General features: G+C 34.2%; 1 protein-coding gene across 4 annotated transcripts in view; it reads right to left on the bottom strand.

Annotated features, from left to right (window-relative positions):
- Positions 1-24,389, bottom strand: part of STIL (STIL centriolar assembly protein) — a 52,393-nt gene that overhangs the window by 22,856 nt on the left and 5,148 nt on the right. For 3 of the 4 annotated variants that reach the window (XM_079141719.1, XM_079141717.1, XM_079141718.1), the window contains exons 4-13: positions 23,070-23,177; positions 20,448-20,560; positions 19,960-20,147; positions 18,303-18,550; positions 15,035-15,118; positions 13,463-13,549; positions 9,459-9,609; positions 7,599-7,708; positions 3,592-3,706; positions 1,074-2,030 (exon numbers count right to left, since the gene is read on the bottom strand). In XM_079141719.1, coding sequence (XP_078997845.1) covers positions 1,074-2,030; positions 3,592-3,706; positions 7,599-7,708; positions 9,459-9,609; positions 13,463-13,549; positions 15,035-15,118; positions 18,303-18,550; positions 19,960-20,147; positions 20,448-20,560; positions 23,070-23,177 — 2,161 coding nt within the window. The remainder of the gene's footprint in view (positions 1-1,073; positions 2,031-3,591; positions 3,707-7,598; positions 7,709-9,458; positions 9,610-13,462; positions 13,550-15,034; positions 15,119-18,302; positions 18,551-19,959; positions 20,148-20,447; positions 20,561-23,069; positions 23,178-24,389) is intronic. The other variant, XM_079141720.1, reaches the window with a different exon arrangement.

Genomic DNA, 24,389 nt, shown 5'->3' on the forward strand with positions numbered 1-24,389 from the left:
TGTGTACATAAGCAGAGCAAATTCCATTGTAGAGTAAGAGAGTTTATATGTACTTACAAGGAAAATGTCTAAAGTATTAAAAAAAAAAAGATACCTACAAAAAGCTAAAAAAGTATTTCACGTATGAAAATACTGTATTTAACCATGCATTTCCTATATCATATTTTGTGTAATGATTTAGATAATCTAGATCAGAGCCACAGTCTGTATTTTTAATATTTTACATATACAAATCCCAAGTTACTAAGATTTATAAACAGCTTAAAGAATCCTTTTAGCCTCAATTCTTTTTTTGACAAGATAGTAAAGAATTCTTTTCATTGTAGAAATATTTAACTACATTAAAATTTTGCTACATATTTATAACAATTTGTTAAAATTAAATTTATATTTTATAATTTCAAAAAATTTACCTAGGTTTAAAAAGCAGTAAAGCTGGGGCTGGGATCGTAGCTCAGTGGTAGAGCATTCACCTAGCATGTGTGAGGCACTGGATTTGATCCTCAGAACTACATAAAAATAAATAAATTTTAAAAATAAAGGTATTGTGTTCATCTACAGCTAAAAATATTAAAAAAACAAAAACAAAAAGACAGCATAGCTGGCCAGGTGTGGTGGCACACACATTTAATCTCAGAAATGCAGGAGGCTGAGACAGGAGGATTCCATGTTCAAAGCCAGCCTCAACAACTTAGCAAGACCGTTTCAAAATAAAAAAAATAAAAAGGGTTGGGGATATAGCTTAGTAATAGAGCACCCCTGGGTTTAATCCCCAGTATAAAAAAAAAAAAAAAAAGAAAAAAGAAAAAAAGAAAGAAACAGCGAAGTTGAATTTTTCCCAGGTGTTCCCATTAAGTAGCAATGTGGTACTAAATTAAATTATTCTTTCTAATCCTCACTTCAGTTATCTGTAAAATAAGAGGTACTGGAATTCAATTTCTAAGGTTTCTTTTAATTCTGACATTCTATAACTCTTTTCTATAAAATGTAATTACTGAAGAGTAAGAAACCAGTTTTCAAGAAACCCTATCAATACAAAGAATTTAACAAAACTAAGAAATCTTCACACAAACCTGTGCCTGAAGTAGTCTCAGCTGTCTGTCTTGCTCTATGACAAACCGATAAGCATCTGGAGACAGTCCCATCATTCCATTATCTGACTCAGTCTTGGTTGTGTGCATACACACTGCACATGGATGTGGGTTATGTGAGTCTGTATGTGAAGGTCCTGTCACAGGTGATGGTTCTGCACTGATGTGGGAAGAACAACCGCCCATGCCTCCCTGAGGTCTGAAGGCTATAGGACTACTTGAAGAATAGAATGCTTTATGATATACAGCGGGACATCCACTTGAGTTAAACAATGAATGCTTCTGAAGGGCTTCAGACTGTAGGTCTTGAACAGATCCTACTGTATTTATTCCTTGCCAAGAATTTATTGGACTATATTGAATATGGCCATGATGCTGACAACAGCTGCAGATATTTGTGGAACAGTAAGATGGTGGTATCTGAACTTCTATTGGTCTTCCTGAATTATGAGGTGAAAAAACAAAATTGTGTGAATGGGACTGTGCAGCAAAAGAAGACTGCCTTGAATTGAATGTGGAGGGTCTTAGAGGATACTCTTCTTTCTGTACATTTTCAGCGGAAATTGCTTGAAGCTTCTCGGTTGTATTATTAGGAGACGGCACATTGAGAGAAGATGGCTTAACACTCTTGTTCCTGAAATGAGGGTTCCCTTTCTTACAGGTAGATGGCTGTCTTACTTTGCAGTGCTTTAAAGGAACAGTGCCCTGGTTAAACTGACTTGATATCCCTTTTAAGGAAGCCTCTGTGGCTTCGGCTTCTGGACTGTGTTTCTCATTGGAAAGCTCGGGTGTCACTACCTTCAAGTGTTCACAGTGTTTTATCAACAAAGGAGGATTTTCAGTGTTCATTTCTAACGGATTCAACAGATGATTTGATCCTATGAAATTACCATCTAACACAAGTGAAAGTTCAGGAACTGATGGTTGGACCTTAGAAATCTACAAATGGAAAAGAAAGAAGAAATTCTTACTTTCCTTAGCTTAGTATTTCTCTATAATAGCCATTTATATGTAATTCATAATTTATACCATCAATAAATATTTTCTGGATATCTACTAAGTTAGGCAGTATGAATATAATTATAAGCAAAACAAACAAGGTCTTTATTCCGAAAGAATATAGCTAAGCATCTCCCAGATTTACTTAATAATGGAACTTCTTTTACTGGAACAGTAATTAACATTGCTTAGATCATAGAACTAACATGAGAAACTTTTATACACTAATTTTACATCTTCACTCTGCAAAGAAGTTATTACAGGCAGAATGTTTCAACAGACCTAGTAGTAAATGCTTATGTATATCAAATAACAAGTAATTTTCAAATAAGTATTTCAAAATATTTTTTCACTAAACAACATTACTCTGTCATTCCTACTGATGTCATCTAAAAGGGCTGGAAAAAGAGCACAGAAGACTAAACAAAATGCTCCTTGTGGGGAATTTGGTATATCTTGATATTAATTTAAAAAATCTTTCCCACTCCTTTCTCTTCTAATATAAGTAACAAAAAATTAAAAAGGGCTGGGGGATGTAGCTCAGCAGAGCATCCCTGGGTTCAATCCCAGTATCAATAGGAAAAATAATAAATATAAAATAAGTAACAAATCCATGTAAGGTATATAAAAATTCTAAAAGAACCCACTGGTTGGCAGCATAAAAATTATGATGGGATCAGTAATAATTAACCTCTGAATGCAAGTAAAATGTTTTCTCAGAATATAGTAACCACCACCACCACCACAACAACAACAACAAAAGTCAAACTTTGGTGACATTATAAAATGTTGTGCATCATTATTACTATTTTTTGGTACCAGGGATCAAACCCAGGGGCCCTTAACCACTGAGAGACAACCCCAGTCCATTTTTTTTTTTTTTTTTTTTTTTTGAGACAGGGTCTTGCTAAGTTTCTCAGGGCCTCACTAAATTGCTGAGTTGGCTTTGAACCTGTGATCCTCCTGCCTCAGCCTTCTGAACCACTGGGATCACAGACATGAGCCACTGTCCCCGGCTGTGTGGCTGTTAAAAGCACCAGATTCTGGGCTGGATGTGGTGACCTAATAGAAGCAGGAGAATCACAAATTGAAGGCCTGGGAAATTTAACAAGACTTTGCCTTAAAAAACAAAACAAAACAAAAAAAACCTCTAACACATCCTGAAACCAAAGCTCCTGAATTAACAATCCCAGCTTTACTACTTACTGTGTGATCTTAGGCAGGTAACTTAACCAATCTATGCCTCAGCTTTTTCTGAGCATAACAATTATATGTAATCATTACATATATATTATTACACATATGTAAAAAATATGTGTATGCATTATTAAATGTAATGATAATTAAATACACCTTTGAGGGCTGTGTGTGTAAAATCATATAGAGATAGATAAGCTAGAATGATACTTAAATAAATTTTAGGTCCTAGTTAGTGTTTTAACAAGAAGAGGCTTTTATGTCTCTAATCACAAAGGTGAATTCGTTATAAGACCAGGAATACCTTCTGACTCACTGGATGAGGACTAGGAATTGGTCTTGGAGAAAAATCTTCATCTTCAACACCAGAGTCATGATCATTTACTGGTATTTTTCCAGGAGATAACTTCAGGGAAGAACTAGAGTAGAAAAGGAGACAAGAAAAAACTTCAACAACCTAGAATATTTTATTCTTATTTAAGCTGAATGAAGTCCTTTAATAAGTAGTATTTGGATCATTCAATTTAGTATCTAACACTACAGATTTTTTTTTCAGGTCGATGTTAGTTCACCAGGAAAGCTGGTCTACTCAGATTCTTATTTAATTAATTACCCTTTTCACCTGATCATGGCAAGTTTATCCCTATGTAAATGTCATAATAAATCAATAGTGGGCTGGGGTTGTGGCTAGGTGGTAGAGTGCTTGCCTTGCATGAGTGAGCCCCTGAGTTCCATCCTCAGCACTAGGTAAAAATAAAATAAAGGTATTGTGTCCACCTACAACTAAAACAAAATATTAAAAACAACAACAACAAAAAACAACAACCTAAAATCAATAGTCACTGAGCAACTTCTGGTTGACTATGTGGGGAGTTACAAGACTGGGGGCTTACTATAAAAAATTAATAATCTGGTGATAGGCATGCACACTGTATTAAACACAAACACTATGCTAAAAAGAAAAATCATTAAAGAATTACATTTTCCTATGTACTTATATCTATGGTGGGAAAATACATTGAGATATCACCTCCCATTTAGTCAGCTACGGTTATTGTATCAAAAATGGCACACTCCAGCAGAATACAGAACAATTCCGATTGTCAGTACTAAGTTTCTAAAGCTGAAATTAGGGTTTAAGATTAAGGATTTGAAATACTGTATGCATCATGTTTTTGTCTAAACTAAATAGGATGCTTTAGGGAAAAGTAAAGTCAGAGAAAAGCTAAGAGCAGGTGTGGTGGCATACACCTGTAATCCCAGCAACTCAGGAGGCTGAAGCAAGAGGATCACAAGTTCAAAGCCAGCCTCAGCAACTTAGGAAGGTCCTGAGACCCCGTTTCAAAATAAAAAAAGGGCTGAGGATGTGGCTCTGTGGTTAAGTGCCCCTGGGTTCAATTCCCAGTACCAAAAAAAAAAAAAAAGGAAGCTAAGAGAGACTAGAAAGGTTCCTGCATATAAAGAACTCAAAAAACTTAACACCAAAAAAACCAAATAACCCAATCAATGATTGGGCAAAAGAACTGGACACTTCACAGAATAAATACAGATGGACAACAAATACATGAAAGAATGGTCAACATCTCTACCAATTAGAGAAAGGCAAAATAAGACTATACTGAGATTTACATCTCACCCCAGTCAGAATGGCAATTATCAAAACTACAAGAAACAATAAATGCTGGCAAGGATGTGGGGAAAAAAGGTACATTTATACATTGTTGGTGAAACTAAAAACTGGTGCAACCACTCTGCAAAGCAGTATGGAGACTTGAGAAACCTTGGAATGGAACCACCATTTTCCTTTTTTTTGGGGGGGAAGGGGGTCTTTTTTTTTTATTTGGAACTGGGGATTAAACCGAGGGCTTTGTGTATGTGAGGCAAATGCTTTGCTGCTGAGCTACATCCCAGTCCTAGAATCACCATTTCATGCAGTTATTCCACTCCTTAGTATATACCCAAAGGACAAAATCAGCATACTATAGTGACCCAGTCACATAATGTTTATAGCAGTTCAATTCACAATAGCTAAACGATGGAACCAGCCTAGGTGCCCTACAACTGATAAATGGATAAAGGAAATGTGGTATACATATACAATGGAATATTACTCAGCCATAAAGAAGAATGAAATTATGGCATTTGCCAGTAAATGGATGGAACTGGAGACTATCATGTTAAGTGAAATAAGCCAATTCCAAAACACCAAAGGCCAAATGTTCTTTCTGATATTCAGTTGCTAACAGACAATGTTGGGGATGGGGGTGGTGGGAGAATAGAATTTCATTGGATTAGACAAAGGGGAATGAAGGGAAGACAGGAGGGATGGAAAAAGAAAAGACAGTAGAATGAATTGGACAAAATTTTCCTATGTTCATATATGAGTATGGCACCATATTATGTACAACCACAAGAATGGGATTCTAATTAGAAAGTTAAACTCCATTTATGTATAATTAGTCAGAATACACTCTACTGTCAAGCATATCTAAAAAGAATAAAAATAAATAAATAAATAAATAAATAATTAAATAAAGGTGAAAGAAAGAAAAAATGAATTTGGATCTTGTTTCATGAAAGTTGAATTGTTTCTAGCAGCAAGATAATAGAACAAGTAACTCCAAAGCAGATTTGAAATTCTAACAGGAGACAAGAACTTTCCACCAAACTGTGATAGTCTGGAGAGGCAGATACGAAGATCTTTCTCTGCAAAGTACTGCAACAAGAATATCTGCATAGAGTGTTTAAGCAGATGGTTCAGCACCAACACACAAAACACTCCTGCCAAATAAAAGAAGGACAAGTGGAATACAGAATGATATTCCATGTGCTCAGTGCAGCACAGACATGACAGAGAGAGCCAGAATAAGGTCATAGGAGTTTTACAGCAGGAATGTGCACAAGTCTGCCAAAGACCAGATACTAATGACAACATCTCAGTACACGGCAGCACGGATGGATCAAAATCATGTCATCCCTTATCACAAGTATTGGCACACCATTACGATCCTTTACACATAATCCCAGAGAAAAGGGGATGAAAAGACCTTGAATAGACTGAAATTTGGTTTCTGTAACTGTTTATCATGCAATATTTGAAACAGATACCATTAAAGGGTCCAAAGACAGGTTTGAGTTATAGTAAAAAAGTTGACTAATAGAAGAGTTGATAGTTATGATGCATTAAAAATAACAATTGTTTCTAAACTAAAGAATCAAAGAATAAACTAACACCATCATACCCCCGGCCCTTAGCACATTACCTGGCACATAAACAGAATACATAACAAAGCTAAATTAGGGATGGGATGGTTAATTTCACGTGTCAATTTAGTTAAGCCAGAATACCCAGCTATTTGTTGAAACATTATTCTAGGTGTTTCTGTGGATGTTATTTTTTATATGAGAGTAACCTTGGTAGACTCTGAGAAAAGCAGTACTCTCCATAATATGGGTGGGCATTCTCCAATCAGCTGAAAAACACCTTAACTCAAAGACGAATCTTTCAGGAGAGAGAGTTCTGCCAGCTAATAGGCTTTGGACTCAAATTACAACTCTTCCCTGAGTCTCTAGCTACCAGTCCACCCTGCAGATTCAGGACTTGCCAAAACTCCACAATTACAGGAGTCGATTCTTTAATATAAATATCTAACTCTATACATATCCTATTGTTTCTGTTTCTCTGGAGAACACTGATTAATACAAGGGTGATATCCTCCTTACCACAAAAGGTAGAATATAATGACACAAGAAATTATAAGCCCTTATTTAATATTCCCCAAGTATATACACTTTGAAAATTTTTAAACAAACTATTTTTTAGGTATAGGAGTTATTTTTTATAGTAGTTTGTCTGATAGAGCCAGGTTTAAAATTATAAGGCAGGGAAGAACAAACAAAAGATATTAAAAATAGAATGCCTGAGTGATGTTGGCCAAAATCATAGTTATATTGTATAGTGTGTGTATGTACAAATATGTAACAACAAACCTCATCAGTATGTATAACTATAATGCACCCCCCAAAAAATGGGGAAAGAAACAGAATGCTACTTCCTAGGCAAGATAATTTCTTGACAAATGTCTTTTTTGTTTTCCTATACAGTAAATCAACTCAAAGGATAATTATATTAGAGTTGTCTTTTCATTAAAATTATCAGCCAACTTTCTAGAGACTATGAAAGAATGCATTTAAAGAAAAGACACCTATGGTACATAAGATTTACAGTTTTATCAAAAATAGTTATTTTAATTACCAAAAACTAATTAATGTAATAAAAAATATATTTGATAATAAAAAGTTATCTTATACCTTTTAGCAGAAAGATTCTTGGAAAACTTGCTGAAAAACTCTGCTTCTGTATCTTGGCTCTCAGCACTCAGTTCAAAATGGATTGGATTTTTGTCAGAAGGTTCAACATTCTGAAATGAGGTAAGTCATATTTTGAAATGTGACTTAAATAAAAATACCAGAGAATTCTATTTAGATGAAAAGTAGCTCTGAAACACTGGGGGAGTTGGTGGGGATCTTCTGATTTCTGTAACTATAACCATCTTTTGTAAAATGCCCATTTACTAGATCTGTAAATGAAAGTTAAAACTTAATCACCTGTATTATGTAATTTATTCAGTAACCAGGTATTCAATGAATATAAAATAACTATAAACTGAGGATGACATCTAAAGAAAAATTATAAATGCTGTATGTCTCTAGAATAGAAACAAATTATTAGAGGTCATTTAAGATAATAATAAGTACAATATGAGAACCTAAAAATGAACTAAAAGATCAGAATGGAAATACATGGTTATTTAGAGGTATTCAATTTTTTGTAATAAAATAAAAAATATTTTTCATTTATTATTGATCTGAGACCTAAGATAACCAACAACTTTATTACAAAGTGATTTTTAAATAAGGTACAGTAGTACACAACTGTAATCCCAGTGAAATGGGAGGCCGAGGCAGGAGTTTCACAAGTTTGAGACCACCTCAACAACTTAGCAAGGCCCTGTCTCAAAAAAATAAAAGGTGTCGGGGGGACTGGGGATGTAGCTTAGTGGTAGAGATTGTCCAATCACCAGTGCTGCCAAAAAAAAAAAAAAAAAAAAAAAAAAAGTCTTTAAGTTGGGTGTGGTGGTACATGGCTATAGTCCCAGCAGCAAGACCATTGTTTCAAACACACATACACACACACACACACAACTTTAAAACTTAGGAAAAGCAGTCTTTAAATTTGGTATTGGAGATTGAACCCAAGGATATATTACTACTGAACTACATCCCCAGTCCTTTTTATTTTTTTTATTTTGAGACAGGGTCTCACTAAGTTGTTTAGAGCCTAGCTAAGTTTATTGAGGCTGGCTTTGAATTTGCAATCCTCTTGCCTCAGCCTCTCTTGTAATTGCAAGTCACTGCAATTACAGGCATGTGCCACAATGCTGGCCAAATTTAATTTTATATGATGATACCTATACTTTCAAAAATCTACTTTTTCTTTGATCATCACTTAATAAATTTCTCTATATTTTAATAGACATAATTTATTTCAATTTCTTAGATTATATTATATAAACAATGATGTTTAAGTGTGAAAAACTTCATACATTAGTTATACTTATTTTTTTATTTTTATTTTTTTTTAAGTACTGGGAATTGAACTCCTGGAATGCTCTACTATTAAGCTACATCATCCCCAGTCCTATTTATTTATTTATTTAGGGTGCTGGGGACTGAACCCGGGCCTTGTGCTTGCAAGGCAAGCATTCTACCAACTGAGCTATATCCCCAACTAGGTTATACTTATATTTTAAAAATAACAGTCAAAACAAAGAAAACACTAAAATCATAATTAATTCTCATTAGTACAAAATGATACAACATAAAAAACTATTGATGCATTCCTCAAAAATTTTAGAGAAACCCAGGAAAGTTATTCTGTGGATAATCTTTTATCTTCTATTATAATTTGGTTCTAGACATACAATCTAAGATTTACTGAACAAAAATTAACCATAAACCAAAGTTAATATTCAATGACTGAAGTTAAATAAAAAGAGTTTAACAGTTGGAATTATTATTATTATTTTAAAGGGTAAAGGCCATTAGGTTTAAACTGTCAAAATGCAACTGGAAATGGTCACTAATGTAGTAGGTAATCAAATCACTTACACTGAAAAGATGTAATGTTTCCTTGCTGGTTAGTAACTGAAACTGAAGCTCAGGTATTCTATCATCACACGGGAGGCATTGATAAAACTCAGGTTCCTTATGTGTCAAAGAATAAAGAACTATGATGAAATTTCCAGATTCTGAAAAAACCCTGGGAAAAAAAATACAATTTAATTAAAATTTAATAATAATAAGATTGTACTCAAAGAACTCTGAAGTAAGTCTTCCAATCTATTAGTTTGAGTAAAGAGTCCAATTTTGAAATAAAACTGGGAAACAAACTCATGCTCATTTTAATATTATCATTTAAAAATTTTTTTTTCTTTGTAGTTGTAGATAGACAGCATGTCTATTTTATTTGCTTGTATGTGGTGCTAAGGATCAAACCCAGTGCCTCACACATACCAAGCAAGCGCTCTGCCACTGAGCTACAGCCCCAACCCCAATATTATCAATTTTTAATGTTAAGATATATTTGATTATGAAATGCCTATTCCTCATAAAAACATCAAACAAAATGAATGTATAAAATGAAAAATGAAAACTACTCCATGGCCTTCTCCAATTCAATGTGTAAACTTCCAGAGCTCAGTTTAATGCGCACACATCCTGAATTTGGGTGCGGTAGTGAACACCTGTAATGCCAGCTACTCAGGAGGCTGAGGTAGGAGGATCACTTGAGCCTAGCAGTTAAGAGACATGCCTAAGCAACACAGTAATATCCTATCTTGAAAAAATCAATCCAGAATTTTATTTTAGGCATTCACAAACATTTTACATAAGAAAGATGGATTTTTTCAAACAAACTATTTTGTTATGTCTTTCCATATATTTTATCATACCTCAGACTTCCTTATTTTTTCAGTGATTGCCCAGTGTTACATTTTATAGATCTGCCATTATTAATTCACCTAGACATTTAAAAATGGATATTTGTTTACTATATTTCACTATTATAAACACTGAGAAAATGAACATTAACTTTATCAGTCACTAAATGATTCAATGAATATTTGTAAAGTCTTCAAGGGTCCTTAAAATATATACTAAAACCAACTATCTAAACTGCATTTATTAGTTGTCTCTACTTTGTAAAATACCGAATGAGAAATAATGTGGGGATATTATACTATCAACAAAATAAAGCATAGGACGAAGAGGCAGAATGCCTGTACTGTTTAGTCCCTTCTTCTGAGGGCAAGCAAAACCACTGTTCAGAACATTGTAAAGCAACGAACTAAATTGGGGCAGTAATTAAGAGTTCTGGTTTCAAAGAAATTGTCTAATGCTTTAGACTGAACACAGAAAAAAAGAGATTCAAAATTAATTTTACTGAGCATTTATCATCAATATGAATTTAAAGAAAGATCAGTAATTGATAATAAATTTAACTGTACTAAATCATAACAAAAAATTGAAAACACTTGTTTTATTGCAAATAGCCTGAATTCTTTTGCAAAGGTGAAATAAAATGTAAAAAGTAAAACTATAAAATCATCTGAAAAAAATGCAAAAGATTTTTAATTTCAATAATACTCTTAGTGTGAGCAAATCCTTTCTATGCAAGATGGAAGACTGATAAATTTTACTTAAAAAGTCTGACACTGAGCATGAAACTCAGTGGTAGGGCATTTGCCTAGTACGCCCTCAGCAACAACAAAAGAAAAATACTGTTAACCAAAACTAATGAAATGACGATCTGGGATTGTAAGGGTTATGGCTTAGTGGTACAGCAATTGCCTAGCATGTATGAGGCTCTGGGTTCGATCCTTAGCACTACATAAAAATATATAAAATAAACGTGTCTATCTACAACTAAAAAAAAAAATTAAAAAAAGAAATGACAATCTGAGAATTTTTTGTGATATTTTATGCACATATACACACATATGTATATGTAATATGTAGCATATCTTATATATATATATATATATATATATATATATATATATATATATATATATATATAGAGAGAGAGAGAGAGAGAGAAAGAGACAAAGAGCACGCATGCATGCACGCGTGTGTGTGGGAGCAAGTGCAGAGTGCCCAAGTGAGAGAGAAATAAGAGAGCAAAAGTTCAATCTTTCAAAGCAATATTAAAAAAATGCACAATCTACGAGAAAAAGTGCAACACAGGAATAGTCAGTTCCCATGAGAGGTAATAAAACACTGGGAAAAGACATTTTCATCTGTTAGATTAGCCAAGATGAAAGTTTAACAATGGCCCTTTGCCTCTCTCTCTGAGCTCATCTCCTGCCTCTTACCCAATCTCTCTAGCAACAACAGATTGCAACTCTACCTGCCACCTTCATTCATATACACATCCTTCCTCTTTTCTGGCTTTTTTTCCCTTCAAAGTACTCACCACCTTTTAAAAATATTTGTTAGTGCCTATTTCTGCAAGATCTTTATTTCGTTTATGTTATTCCCAATACCATGAACAATGCTTGGTGCTCAATAATATGTGCATTTGTGGGGACAAAAACAGGCATTCTTATATGCTGTTAGAAAGACTATAAATTGATAGTTTTTTAGAAGGGCATTTGGCAATATCCCCCCAAAACTTAAAAACCTACCAAAATCCTCTTTGGCTCAGGAGAAACACTTGTAGGAATTTATCCTACAGATATACTAATATACACATACAAGGATATATAAGGGCTGGGTGTGGTGGAGCATACCTGCAATTCCAGCAACCTGGAAGGCTGAGGCAGAAGGATTGAAAGTTCAAGGCTAGTCTCAGCAACCTAGTGAGGCCCTAAGCAATTTAGCAAGACCCTGTCTCAAAAAAAAAAAGAACTGGGGATGTGGCCCGGTGGTTAAGAGCCCCTGGGTTCAGTACCCAATAACAAACAAATAAAAAGATATGAGTAATGTGATCAGTCTACTATTGTAAAAGCAAAAGGACCAGTTTTGAAAGTATAATATATATTGTATACCATTCAGTTGTTAAAATATGTGTATTAAGTCTGTATATGCCAAGATGTAATGACCTCCAAGATATAATACAGAGAAAAAAGCAAAATACAGAAAAAGGAAGAATGGTCTGCTCTCAATTGTGATTTAATTTTTACAGACCAAGAGAAAGTACACTTGTCTATACATTAAATATTTTAGGAAGGAAGCACAAGATATCATTTATCAATGATTGCCTCTGAAAATGAGGTCTAGGAGAGATTTCCTTTTATTGTGTATCTTTACATATGTCTAATTTATTGCCTTGTACTTGTATTGCCTTTTCATTTAAAAGTTATTTTTTAAAAAAAATGTCTATTACACCCAGGCATGATGGCACAAGCAGGACTCATAAGGCTGAGGGAGGAGGATCTCAGGTTTGAGGTCTGACTCTGGAACTTAGCAGAGCCCTAAGCAAGTTAGCAAGATCTTGTCTCAAAATATAAAAAAGGAATGGGGATTTAGCTCAGTGATAACACAACCCAAAAAGTCTATTAACAGATAGACAATAAAAAAAACTTCTCACTTAATAAAGAGAATAAGAGGCAAATAGTGGCATCGTGTACAAAATAAAGAGGAGCTCATCTAGACATAAAGTTTCCCTGTTAATTCCAATGCTTATGCTTTAGTTCCAGAAAGAAAATTAAATATTTCAAGTGTTTCTTAGTGTACTAGTAGTAGCATGGTGTAACTTAATAAAACACTTGCAAGGGAACAAATCCAAACTCATTTTTAGTCATTAAACTGAAAGTCAGTGTCTTCATTTGTAAAATAGGATGCTATAATAGATGACCTCTAGGTGTTTTCACACTCTAAAAATGTTAACTTCTGTGGTTAGGCAAGTGAATTTCTCAACATTTCCAAGTATAATGCCACCTCATCATTTTTGCCTAGCTTTAGTCCCATTTAATATAAGGTAGGTTTTCCTTCGGTACTTATTTAGAAGTATTATAAATGGTTAAAGCATTACATGAATTTTAAATGAGACCAATAAAATATAACCAGTGGTAAGAACAAAGTAAAACACTACAGAATAAATTATCACTTGCCTTTCTTGAATAGAAGAACTAAACATATATCGCAAGCAGCAAGCCCAAACCTGAGGACTATAGATATGTATAATTCCAGTCAGCCAACTGAAAAAAAAAAATTAGAACTATAGTCATTTACAAATTAACATACTTTAGATTATATCCTTCTCAAGGCAATACAGCAGATCCCCTGATATTTACCAAAAATCCATTAAAAGTCTCATAACTAATACTAGGCCACACTGACAACTTAGAGGGAGAGTATATAGAAATCTATATCAATATATCTACACCGAGAGAGAACAAAAGAAAAACAAGTACTTGTTTCTTTCTCTCTGTCCTCTTTCACCTGAGATGTGAGAGAGAAAAGGGTTCGTAGAAGTGAGGAGGAAGAAAGAATGAATTAGCCTAGTTTGGAAAGAATGGGCTGAATTAGAGGAGACCAAAATTTGTAACCTAAAACTACTTTATATGGTTGGTAAGAGAATTAAATGCTGTACCATATATATATAGCCTAAAATATAGACAGCTCTTAATAAATGTGCACTTAGGCATCAATAACCCATAGCCAATACCAGAACCATAGCAAACTGTAAGTATATTTCATGGTCCAGAGACATAGGTGTATTCTCATTAATTTTGCACATATCATTCCTTTACAAGGATGCTCTTTCCTACCAATCCTCTTTTCTACTATCCAAGCAAGTAAAGTTCCAACATGAATTCACCTTCTGTAAGAAAATCGCCCCCATCATTTCTTTCTTACAAATACTCAGTGTTCATTGTCCATGCGTCTCAATTCACAGTAAATCATATACTTCATTATTTTTCTGTGTAAGTATTTGAGTATTTTACCACCTCACTTTGATTATTAAGTACCTAAGAAGGTGCGTTAAACCCCAACACAGCAGCAAACACAATGCTATGTATATGGAAAGTATTCAATAAATGAATGAATATGAATTTCTGAATAATCTACCTAAATGACATTAACCACTAACTCTAATGAAAAAGTCATTAACATTAAAGGGAATATCTGCAAAACTGCCTGATGGTGAATTTTAAGTAGTGTTATTTTGATCACTGGATATTTCAAATAACCTTAAGGACAAGGGGTAGTAAGAGAAGGTTGAAGAAATAGGGCTCTAGTTCTTCAACTCAACCAGAAGTATTCACTTTTACATGTTTTACATATGGAATTCTTCTTAAGACTAGGACAAATCTTATTTTAGCTGATCCTACTAATAAAAGAGCTTAAAAAGCCACTGGCTTGAATGCCCTGTGGAACATGTCTGTAATCCCATCAGCTCAGAAGGCAGAAGGATCAATGTTCAAGGCCAGCCTCAGCAACTTAGCAAGATCTGGTCTCAAAATAAAAAATTAAAAGGACTAGAGAATTGGGGGTTGTAGCTCAGTGGTTAAATGATCCTGGGTACCAAAAAAAAAAAAAGAAAGAAAGAAAAGAAAAAAATTGGACTTTTGGTTTCATAAGATGATCTACTCACAGTACAACTTGATTGACATGCTTATCATATACATTTTAGATACATATTTGGCTGAAAAGATTTTCACAAATAGTAAATTACTTACATTCCCACTAATGGTAGGGAATAAACCTTGGGATCAGATTCCAGTAAAAGTAATAATTTGCGTGTTTCATCCATGGTAAGATATCTAAACAGAAGACATTTATGCAAAAATAATTAAAAGTATGTACATTTTACCAAAAAAGAAACAATTTGAGTTATAAAACATATTTTAGATAGGGGACATGATTCAAATGAAAATTTCCTCTCATACATACACAAAGACAAACAGTTCTAAATGTTCAACTCAGTCAAAAAAGACTCTTGTAAAATGGAAAGATTAAGAAAATTTAATATCTCAAAACTTATAGCCAGGTACTGTGATGCACACCTGTGATCCCAGTGGCTCAGGAGGCTGAGACAGGAGGATTGTGAGTTCAAAATCAGTCTCAACAAAAGCAAGGTGCTAAGCAACTCAGTGAGACCCTGTTTCTAAACAAAACACGAAATAGGGCTGGCAATGTGGATCAGTGCTTGAATGTTCCTGAGTTCAATTCCCGGTAGCCCTCCAAAAAATAAAATAAGGGCTGGAGATGTAGCTCATGGGTAAAACACCCCTGGGGTTCAATCCCCAATTAAAAAAAAAAAAAAAAAAAATATATATATATATATAAATGTGTACACATATTTATATATACATATAAATACACACTATATATATTAAAATGATCATTGAAGATTTTATACATTGAAAAATATTTTTTAAGTTGTAGATGGATGCAATACCTTTATTTTTTATTTACTTATTTTTATGTGGTGCTGAGGATCAAACCCAGTGCCTCGCACGTGCAAAGCAAGCCCTCTACCACTGAGCCACAACCCCAGCCCTACATCTATTTCTTATTTTATTTTTTTTGTGGTGCTGGAAATTGAATCCAGGGCCTTATGCATACTGAGCAAGCATTCTACCGCTGAGCTACATCCCCACTTTTAAAAAAAGTTTTACTCTTCAACTTTACTTCCAACTTATTTTAATCTAAAGTGTTAACATTAAAGCAGACAAATTCAGGCTACACTGTGAAAACTGGATTTCCTATTACTGGAAATATTCAAGCATTCAGGTGACTTGATAACACTCCTACTCATTGAAGGAGACTGAGTTAGGAGAGATATAAACAACCATCCATGTGCCAAATTGCTGTAACCTCTGTCAAAGAACATGATGATAAAACTCAAAAGCAGTGAGATGGGGATTTGGATCAATGATAAAGCTATTGCCTAGCTTGCATGAGGCCCTGAGTTTAATCCCAGTACTGCACAAAATAAGCAAACAAACAAACAAAAATATCCCTTAAGAGCATACTTTACCCTAAAAGGACATACTCTATTATTAGATTTATAATTGTAAGTCTTAAAAATATAAAAAACCTGGGACTGGGAATGTAGCTCAGTGGTACAGCACTTGCCTTTTTCGCACAAGGTCCTGTGTTCAATCCCCAGCACCACACACAAGAATATGAAAACTACAGAATTGTTGAGAGATAGTTTTACTGTTATGGCTTTATATCAGAAATAAAAACAATGTCATTAATGATATTAAATCTTAATAGTACCACTGATAATATATCCTATCATTATAACCCTAAAACACCAATATAATAAATTAAACAAGATGATTAAGCCTGATCTGGTTTAAATTTAGCTACCAATAATAACACACCTGTTTTAAAAATTCTCCCCCACCTTATAAAGTCCTATTCCTTAAAAGAATTGGTTTAAATTTCCCATGATTTTCTCAGGCAATTTGGACATACCTTACTTCCTTCCTATCACTGTGTATAAACCTCCATTATATATAGCACATAGGGTTTAAATGTCAATACACTTAATGGACAAGTATATTTTAAAAAATCTATTCCTAGTTCCTACCCAAATACTTTTCTATAATGGATCCTAATATAAATAGTAGAGTAAAAACATGAATGTGGTTGGAGAAAAGGGCAATGTCACAAATTCAATAGGTAATTCTAGATAGGTGGTGGCAAGGGGAATAGGCAATTGGATAGCACACTAAAGGGTCCCAGATGAATAATTCAAAAAAGGGTAAATTCATGCTATTTAAGAGAGTAAATGAACACAGGTACAAAGTAAAACAAATAAATTTTTTGGTTAATTTTACTGAAAATTCCATATCCCAGGTGAGAAGCACTTTATTACTCCAAAGGAATTAAATGAAACACTTTTTGATCATTATGATTCAATCATTTCAAGACTTTGGAATGCAGTAACACTTTGTGTCACTCCGACCAGCAAGCACTCTGGTCAGAATATGGGAGTCAAAATGGGGACTTTCTTGCTACTTCAAGAACTTTCTTTGCAGAAAAGTTCTCTCTTTTTTCATTTTTTTTTGAAGCAGCATTTTTAGAGGATAAGATTTGGAATTTAGTGTACCTTGGCAAACATTCTTGGCTCTAGGGACCTAACAGGAACTAGGGTGGAGTCAGTGTTGAAAGGAAGTGAGAAGTAAAATCCTTCAAACTACCTCTGGTCAACTTTAAAGCACAGTGTGCTTACATTGTCTAACCTTGTTCAGTAGATGATAAATAAAATGGATGAGGATTCAGGGAAGCAGCTCTGCTTATGTTTTGGCTTGCATTTCCCAAGACACTAAAGAATAGGAAGCTGGAGAGGTTTCTGCTCCAGCTTTGGGAAGAAACTCCACGGTCAAGAAGTTGACATTTTGGTAAGCAAGAGTACTACAAATTTTTATTTAATTGATCGCTTCTATATCTGCATTGCTCTTTATTCATAGTTAAGACTGCATATTACAATTAAATTTTCCAGACTCTTTTAGGTTCACAGACAGATTACAGTTGAAAGAAAGAAATAAGAAAGAAAGGAACAAAAAAGAAAAGGAAAGAAAAGAAATGGTGTAAAACCTAGGCAAAATAATTCAGTCGATAATGCATGGCAAGTGTTCTATAGAGCCATATCCCAATCCCCCAACTAATTTTAATATAATTTTTACTACCAAATTTTTGTAGTATAGTGAGCACAAATCTGAACAAAAGCTCTATATTCAGCAAAACCTAATGGGCTGGGATTGCAGTTCAGTGGTAGAGCATGTGCTTATTAGTATTTGTGAGGCCCTGGGTTCAATCCCTAGCTCTAAAAGAAACAAACCAAACCACCCCCTCCATACACAAAACAAACCAATTAACAACTTCACTTCAACTGACTACACCTGATTCCACATATATTATGTATGTGGAGATGCTCAAAAAATACTAATCAAAAAATATGCAAAACTTTAGAATATATCTTTTACTTACCCATATTTATAAGTCCCTTGAACTTGAGAAATATTCCAATTACTGCTCAAATTTCTTGCCAGAGCTGTTGGAATAATGGGGATGGGCTTCACAGGTGCACATTTAAAGTTATTTGCTAGAGTTACAGCTGCCCAGTGCAAGTCAAAATCCACACTGTCCAAACTCTCCCTGGAAGTAATATGAGCTCTTAGGAAAAGCAGCTTACTACAGTCCAAGGAATCTTTGCTACATACATGGTGCTGTAAAGCCTGAAAAACCAGTATTATATAATTATTTTAAAACTCTGAATTGTGTCTATATTTTTAAAAGTTTATTTTATACTGGTGCATATACACATATAATATCTTACATGAACAAAATTAGTTTTAATTTATAACATTTCAATTCTCCTTTCTTCTAAGCAATCAAAAGATACAGTGAGCTGGGTGCAATGGCACACACCTATAATCCCAGTGGCTCAGGAGGTTGAGGAAGGAGGATCATGAATTCAAAACCAGCCTCAGCAACTTAGCAAGGCCCTAAGCAACTTAGAAAGACCCTGTCTCAAAATAAAAAATAAAGGGTTGTCAATGTGGCTCAGTGCTTAAGCACCCCTGGGTTTAATCCCTGGTACCTAAAAACAAAACAAAACAAAAAGATAAAGTGAATAATTACATCAAAGCAAATAAGACTTTTGTCCCAAGCTCTACCACATATTTCTAACTTATAAAACCTAGCAGCACTTCATATTCTTGATGGGGACTGTTACCCCCAATATATATTTACTATGTGGGAAAAAAATGGATGCAAATAAATTCTGATTCAACCTTAGAGAATTGCAAGATGATTTCTCTTTGGTTCTTTTCTTGTAACCCTAATTGTCAAGTCAGTTCTTCCTCTGTATTTGCTGAAGCCCATGTGTCCTCTTCTAGTCTCAGTGCTACCTCTCTATTATAGACTATTATATTATAGATACCTCTCTAATATAAATCTGGCTATTGCAATAGCCTAGTTAACTATTCTCTCTGGCTTCAGTCAGTCTGCCCTCCCAGGTTAAATCAGTTCCTGATGGTACAATATTTTCTTTTTTCAGAAACCTTCAATGGCTACATGGCCCATATGACAAAATTTGAATTCCTTAACATAACTGACAGGGCTTTTTATGATCTTACCAAATTAATACTCTAGTTTCACTGCCCACAAATTCAGCAAAAATCTATACCCTTACTGTTAGCCTGAGCACATCCTGAACTATCTTATCTTGGTCACACTGCTCCTCTTCCAGAATGCTATCCATATCATCTACCCAGGATCCCTGCCCTCAGAAACCACATTTAATTGGATTTTAGCCCCACAATAGTTTATTTTTTATTTAATTTAAAATTTTTCTGGTACTAGGGTTTGAACCTAGAGTCACTTTACTACTAAACTACATCCACAGCCCTTTTTATTTTGAGACAGGGTCTTGCTAATTTCCTGAGTATCTCACTAAATTGCTGAGGCTGGCCACAAACTTGTGATCCTCCTGCCTCAGCCTCCCAAGTCACTGAGATTACCATGCCCAGTTCCACAATAATTTAATCAGAAATTATTACACTTCTCAAACATGGGCTTATTAAAATACTACATACTACATATACTATGATTCTTGTTAAATTAAGAAAGTTATTAATATCACCTTAAAAGTTGCACTGAAGTCATCTACATTGTGAATTATCATTTCTCTTGAACAAAGTCCTTCAGTATGAACTTTGCAAGGGATCACAAAGTCTCCAGGAAGAGAAGCAGTAGGGGTTCTTTCTAAGCATTCAGGTACTTCTCGACCAGGGTCAAAGCGATCTACTGTCAATGTCACACCTTCTTCATCTGAAGAAAAAAATAACTGTTTACAGCATGCTAATTAAAAAACATAAATCAACTTAGCAAGGGTAGATTAAAGCAAAGCACTTTGCTCATATAGCGGCATATTAAGATCTTATATAGAAAATGACTTGTTTATATATTCCACTCAATTAGATCATGAAGACTGTGAAGGGCAGTTTTCTTCATATCCTTGGTATACAGCAAGAAAAAAAAATTTACCACAAAGCATATGCAATAGCTGTCTGAATCAATAAATGTAAATTCTACTACAGGCATTCAAGTAATTTTCCAAAGTATAATTACCTTCATCTACTGTGAGAGAACCAAGTAAAAAGCATGGCACATTTTTTTTATTCTGTTTAGCATGACGGTAAGCAAGCCGGAGGGCCTTTTCAGTCACCACAAGCTTTGGATTTCTAAAAAATAACCAAAGTCTTTAATGAACATAGTGAATTTGATAGCCTAAAATAAATCCTCATTGTGAAATACTGCCTAAAACATAAAACACAACATTTAAAATGTACAGAAAGATCACTGTCAGGAAATCCCATGGTCAAAGGCAAGGAGTAGAGAGGACCACCTGAAAACCAAAATGACAATTACCTGATATACAAACTATAGTTGTTCTTTAGACATTTGATTAACTTTATGAACCAGAGCATGAATTAACAATAAAGCCAATATGTTTCTGTTTGACTGAAAGTTTTACACATTGTTTACCATACTACTGTAAACAAAATAGTTTGATTGAAACAGTCATATCCACTTGTTTATATTATTGTCTATGAACTTCAGACAGTAACATTATTAAATACAAAATAAAATGATTAAAATAGTTAAAGAAACACAAGAAGGAAACCAAAATATGATCAAGGAATAAGAAAACATGAATAAAGACCAGATAAAAAGAGGCTATATAGAATTTGCAGAAGTAAAAAAATATAATTACTTAAAAATTCAATGGATTATATACTCGACTAGGTATAGATACACAAATATTTGTTTGTTTTGGAACTGGAGATTGAACTCAGGGCGCTTTATCACTAAGTCACATCCCAGCCTTTTTTATTTTTTATTTTGAGATGGGGTCTCATTAAGTTGCTGAGGCTGGCCTCAAACTTGCAACCCTCCTTGGAGCCTCAGTCTCCCAAGTTGATGGGATTACAGGCGTGTGCCTTCAAGCACAGCTGCTTATTGTTATTCTATAAACTATGCATATATATCATAAACATTCTTTCACATATATGGTATATGTACTTCCACAATTAAAAAGCTAATGGGCTAATGTGTAGCTCAGTGGTAGAGTGTTTGCCTGACATGCATGAGGCCCAGGGTTTGATCTCCAGTACTACAAAAACAAAAGCAAAAACAAAAAACTAAACCCTAAATAAACAGTTTAGATGGCAGCTAAGCACAGCTGAAGAAGAAAATAGTACAGTTGAAAAATAAATCACCCAAAACACAGCACAGAAAGACAACAGAAAAAAAAGACAAGTTAAGAAACATGAAGAAAAGGATGAACAGGTCTAACAAATATTTATTTAAACTTCTACAAGATTCTCTTCATTTTTGTCAATGGTACCACCATTTTCTGCAACTAGTTTAGAATCTAAATTTTTTTTTTACTTTTATCTCTCCTTCAGTTCCTCTATTCAATCATCAAATGCCATAAAATCTTTTCAAAACACCTTATTTTGTTCTTTCCTCTTGATCTGAATACTGATACACTACTCACAGATACCATTTATTGAATACTTTCTATTGTAGGCATGGTGCCAGTTGCTTTACAGAGCCTGTCTCATTTAATCTTTGTAAGAGTACTATGAGGATCTGGAAGTGTAGCTCAGTGGTAGAGCACCTGACTAGCATGTGTGAGGTCTTGGGTTTAATACCCATCACCCAAAACAAAAGTACTATGAAATAGATATTGTAGTCATTTTATAAGGAAACTGATCCTTGATACTTAATATATTGAGGTCACATAAATCAGTTGTAGAATGAGGATTTGACACTAAAGGCAGGTTGACTCCAGTTATAACACTTTAAACTACTATGGCATAAATCTCTATGATTATATAAAACCATCTCATTGCTAATCTGACTCTAGGTTCTCCTCACTATAATCCATACTTCTTAAAATACTGTTTTAAATAAGTTGGTTCTTATATATAAAATCTCAATGAATCAATTTTCAGCTACTGTAAGTATAAACTTATATGTCTTTCGTTTAAGGTCCTAAACAAAACCACAATATTTTATATTCCTTCTAATGTGATCTACTCAAAATCAGTTCAGTCTTCTCAATGTTCTCCAAAGACAACATGTCGAAGTATGAGGAAAAACATTTTTAGTTCTTATCATATTTCACATTTTTAACTCCTACAATACTCAGAACTTTAGATTTGCAAAGTATTATATTTTAAACATTTTAATTATTTACTTCTCAAAAGCACAAGGATTTAGGAAGAAGATGGAATATTCGTCTGAGGAGAGCTTTTAATGGAAAAGTAAAGAAAAATGGATAGAGGTTAAGTGTCCCTTATCCAAAATGCCTGAGACCCAGACAGGTGTTTCAGATTTTGAACCATTTGCATATACATGAGGTATCTATCCTGAGGATGAGACCCAAGCCTAAACATGAAATTCATTTATGTTTCATATACGTCTCATACACACAGTATAAAGGTAATTTTATACAACTCTGCTGTATGCCTTCATTCTGATTGTGACAAAGCACATTTGAGTCAGATGTGGAATTTTCCATGTTAGTACTCAAAAAGTTTGGATTTTGGAGCATTCAGAACTTTGGATTTGGGAATTAGGGACACTCAACCTACAACTGGTCATAGAAATCAACTTTCCTTGCACATCCTTTTATGACACATGTTTACACTGGTTTGATTTGAAAAGAGAAACATCTTATACCTGTAGTAATTGAGATGTAAGCAGATGAACTCTCCAATTGGCATTGGGTTCCAAAGTGCACGCTTTGATGGAGGAAAGTGGAAAGGTACCATTTTGCTTGAAGGAAACCTTTTTCAAAAAGAACTTACAATTAAAGCACAAGTTAAAGTACACTTGGTAGAAATTTTATAAGGAACAGTTAACCATCTCTTACAGGTGCAGGAGGATAAGCCCAGAAGTTTGAGGCAATCAAAAAAAAAAAAAGGATAAAGGAGCTGAATAATACAAAAAATAAATGCTGGCAGGGTTATGATAGTATGGAGAAGTGGGAACTCTTACAGACTACTGGTGGAAATGTAAATTGGTACAGCCACTATGGAAAATATGGAGTTCCTCAAAATATTAAAAATAAAACTACTATAAGATTCAGCAATCTACTGGGTACTTATCCAAAGAAAATGAAATCAGTATGACCAAGAGATATCTGCACTCCCATGCTTATTGCAGTACTACTCACAATAGATAAATTTGTAATCAACTTAAGTACTCATCAACTGATAAAGAAAATGTGGTGTGTATACACAATGCAATACTACTTTACCATTTTAAAAAAAGAAGAAATCCTATCATTTGTCCTAAGATGGATGAAACTGTAGGACACTATGTTAAGTGAAATAAGACAGGCAGAGAAACAAGTACTGCATGATCTTACTGATTTCTGGAATTGAAAGAGCTGATCTCACAGAATTACCTAGTAGAAAAGTGGTTATCAGAGTCTGGGGAGGGTAGGAGGAAAGAGATGACTGGGAAGAGATTAGTCGATGAGTACAAAATTACAGTTAGTTATATGGAATAAGTTCTGGGGTTCTATAGCAGAGCTGTGCAACTTATCAACAATATTGTAGTTATGTATTTCAAAATAACGAGGGGAGGATTTTTAATGTTCTCACCAAAAAGAAGTGATGCTTGAGGTAATGGATAGGCTAAATATCCTGATTTGATAATTACACAATATAGTACATATTTACCAAAACATCACATTGGCCGGGCACCTATAATTCCAGTGGCTCGAGAGAATTGAGAGTTCAAAGCCAGACTCAGCAAAAGCGAGGTGCTAAGCAACTCAGTGAGAACTTGTCTCTAAATAAAATAAAAAATAGGGCTGGGGATGTGGCTCAGGGGTCGAGTGCCCCTGAGTTCAATCCTCAGTACCTCCCAAAAAAAACAAAAAAAACCCACTTTGTATCCCATAACCATGTACAGTTATTATATATCAATTTTAAAACAAAATAAAGCTAAAAACTAAATAAATACATAAAATGGAGGTTGGTTGGGAAAGGA

The sequence above is a fragment of the Sciurus vulgaris genome (genome assembly GCF_902686455.1).
Source record: "Sciurus vulgaris genome assembly, chromosome: 1".
NCBI lineage: Eukaryota > Metazoa > Chordata > Mammalia > Rodentia > Sciuridae > Sciurus > Sciurus vulgaris.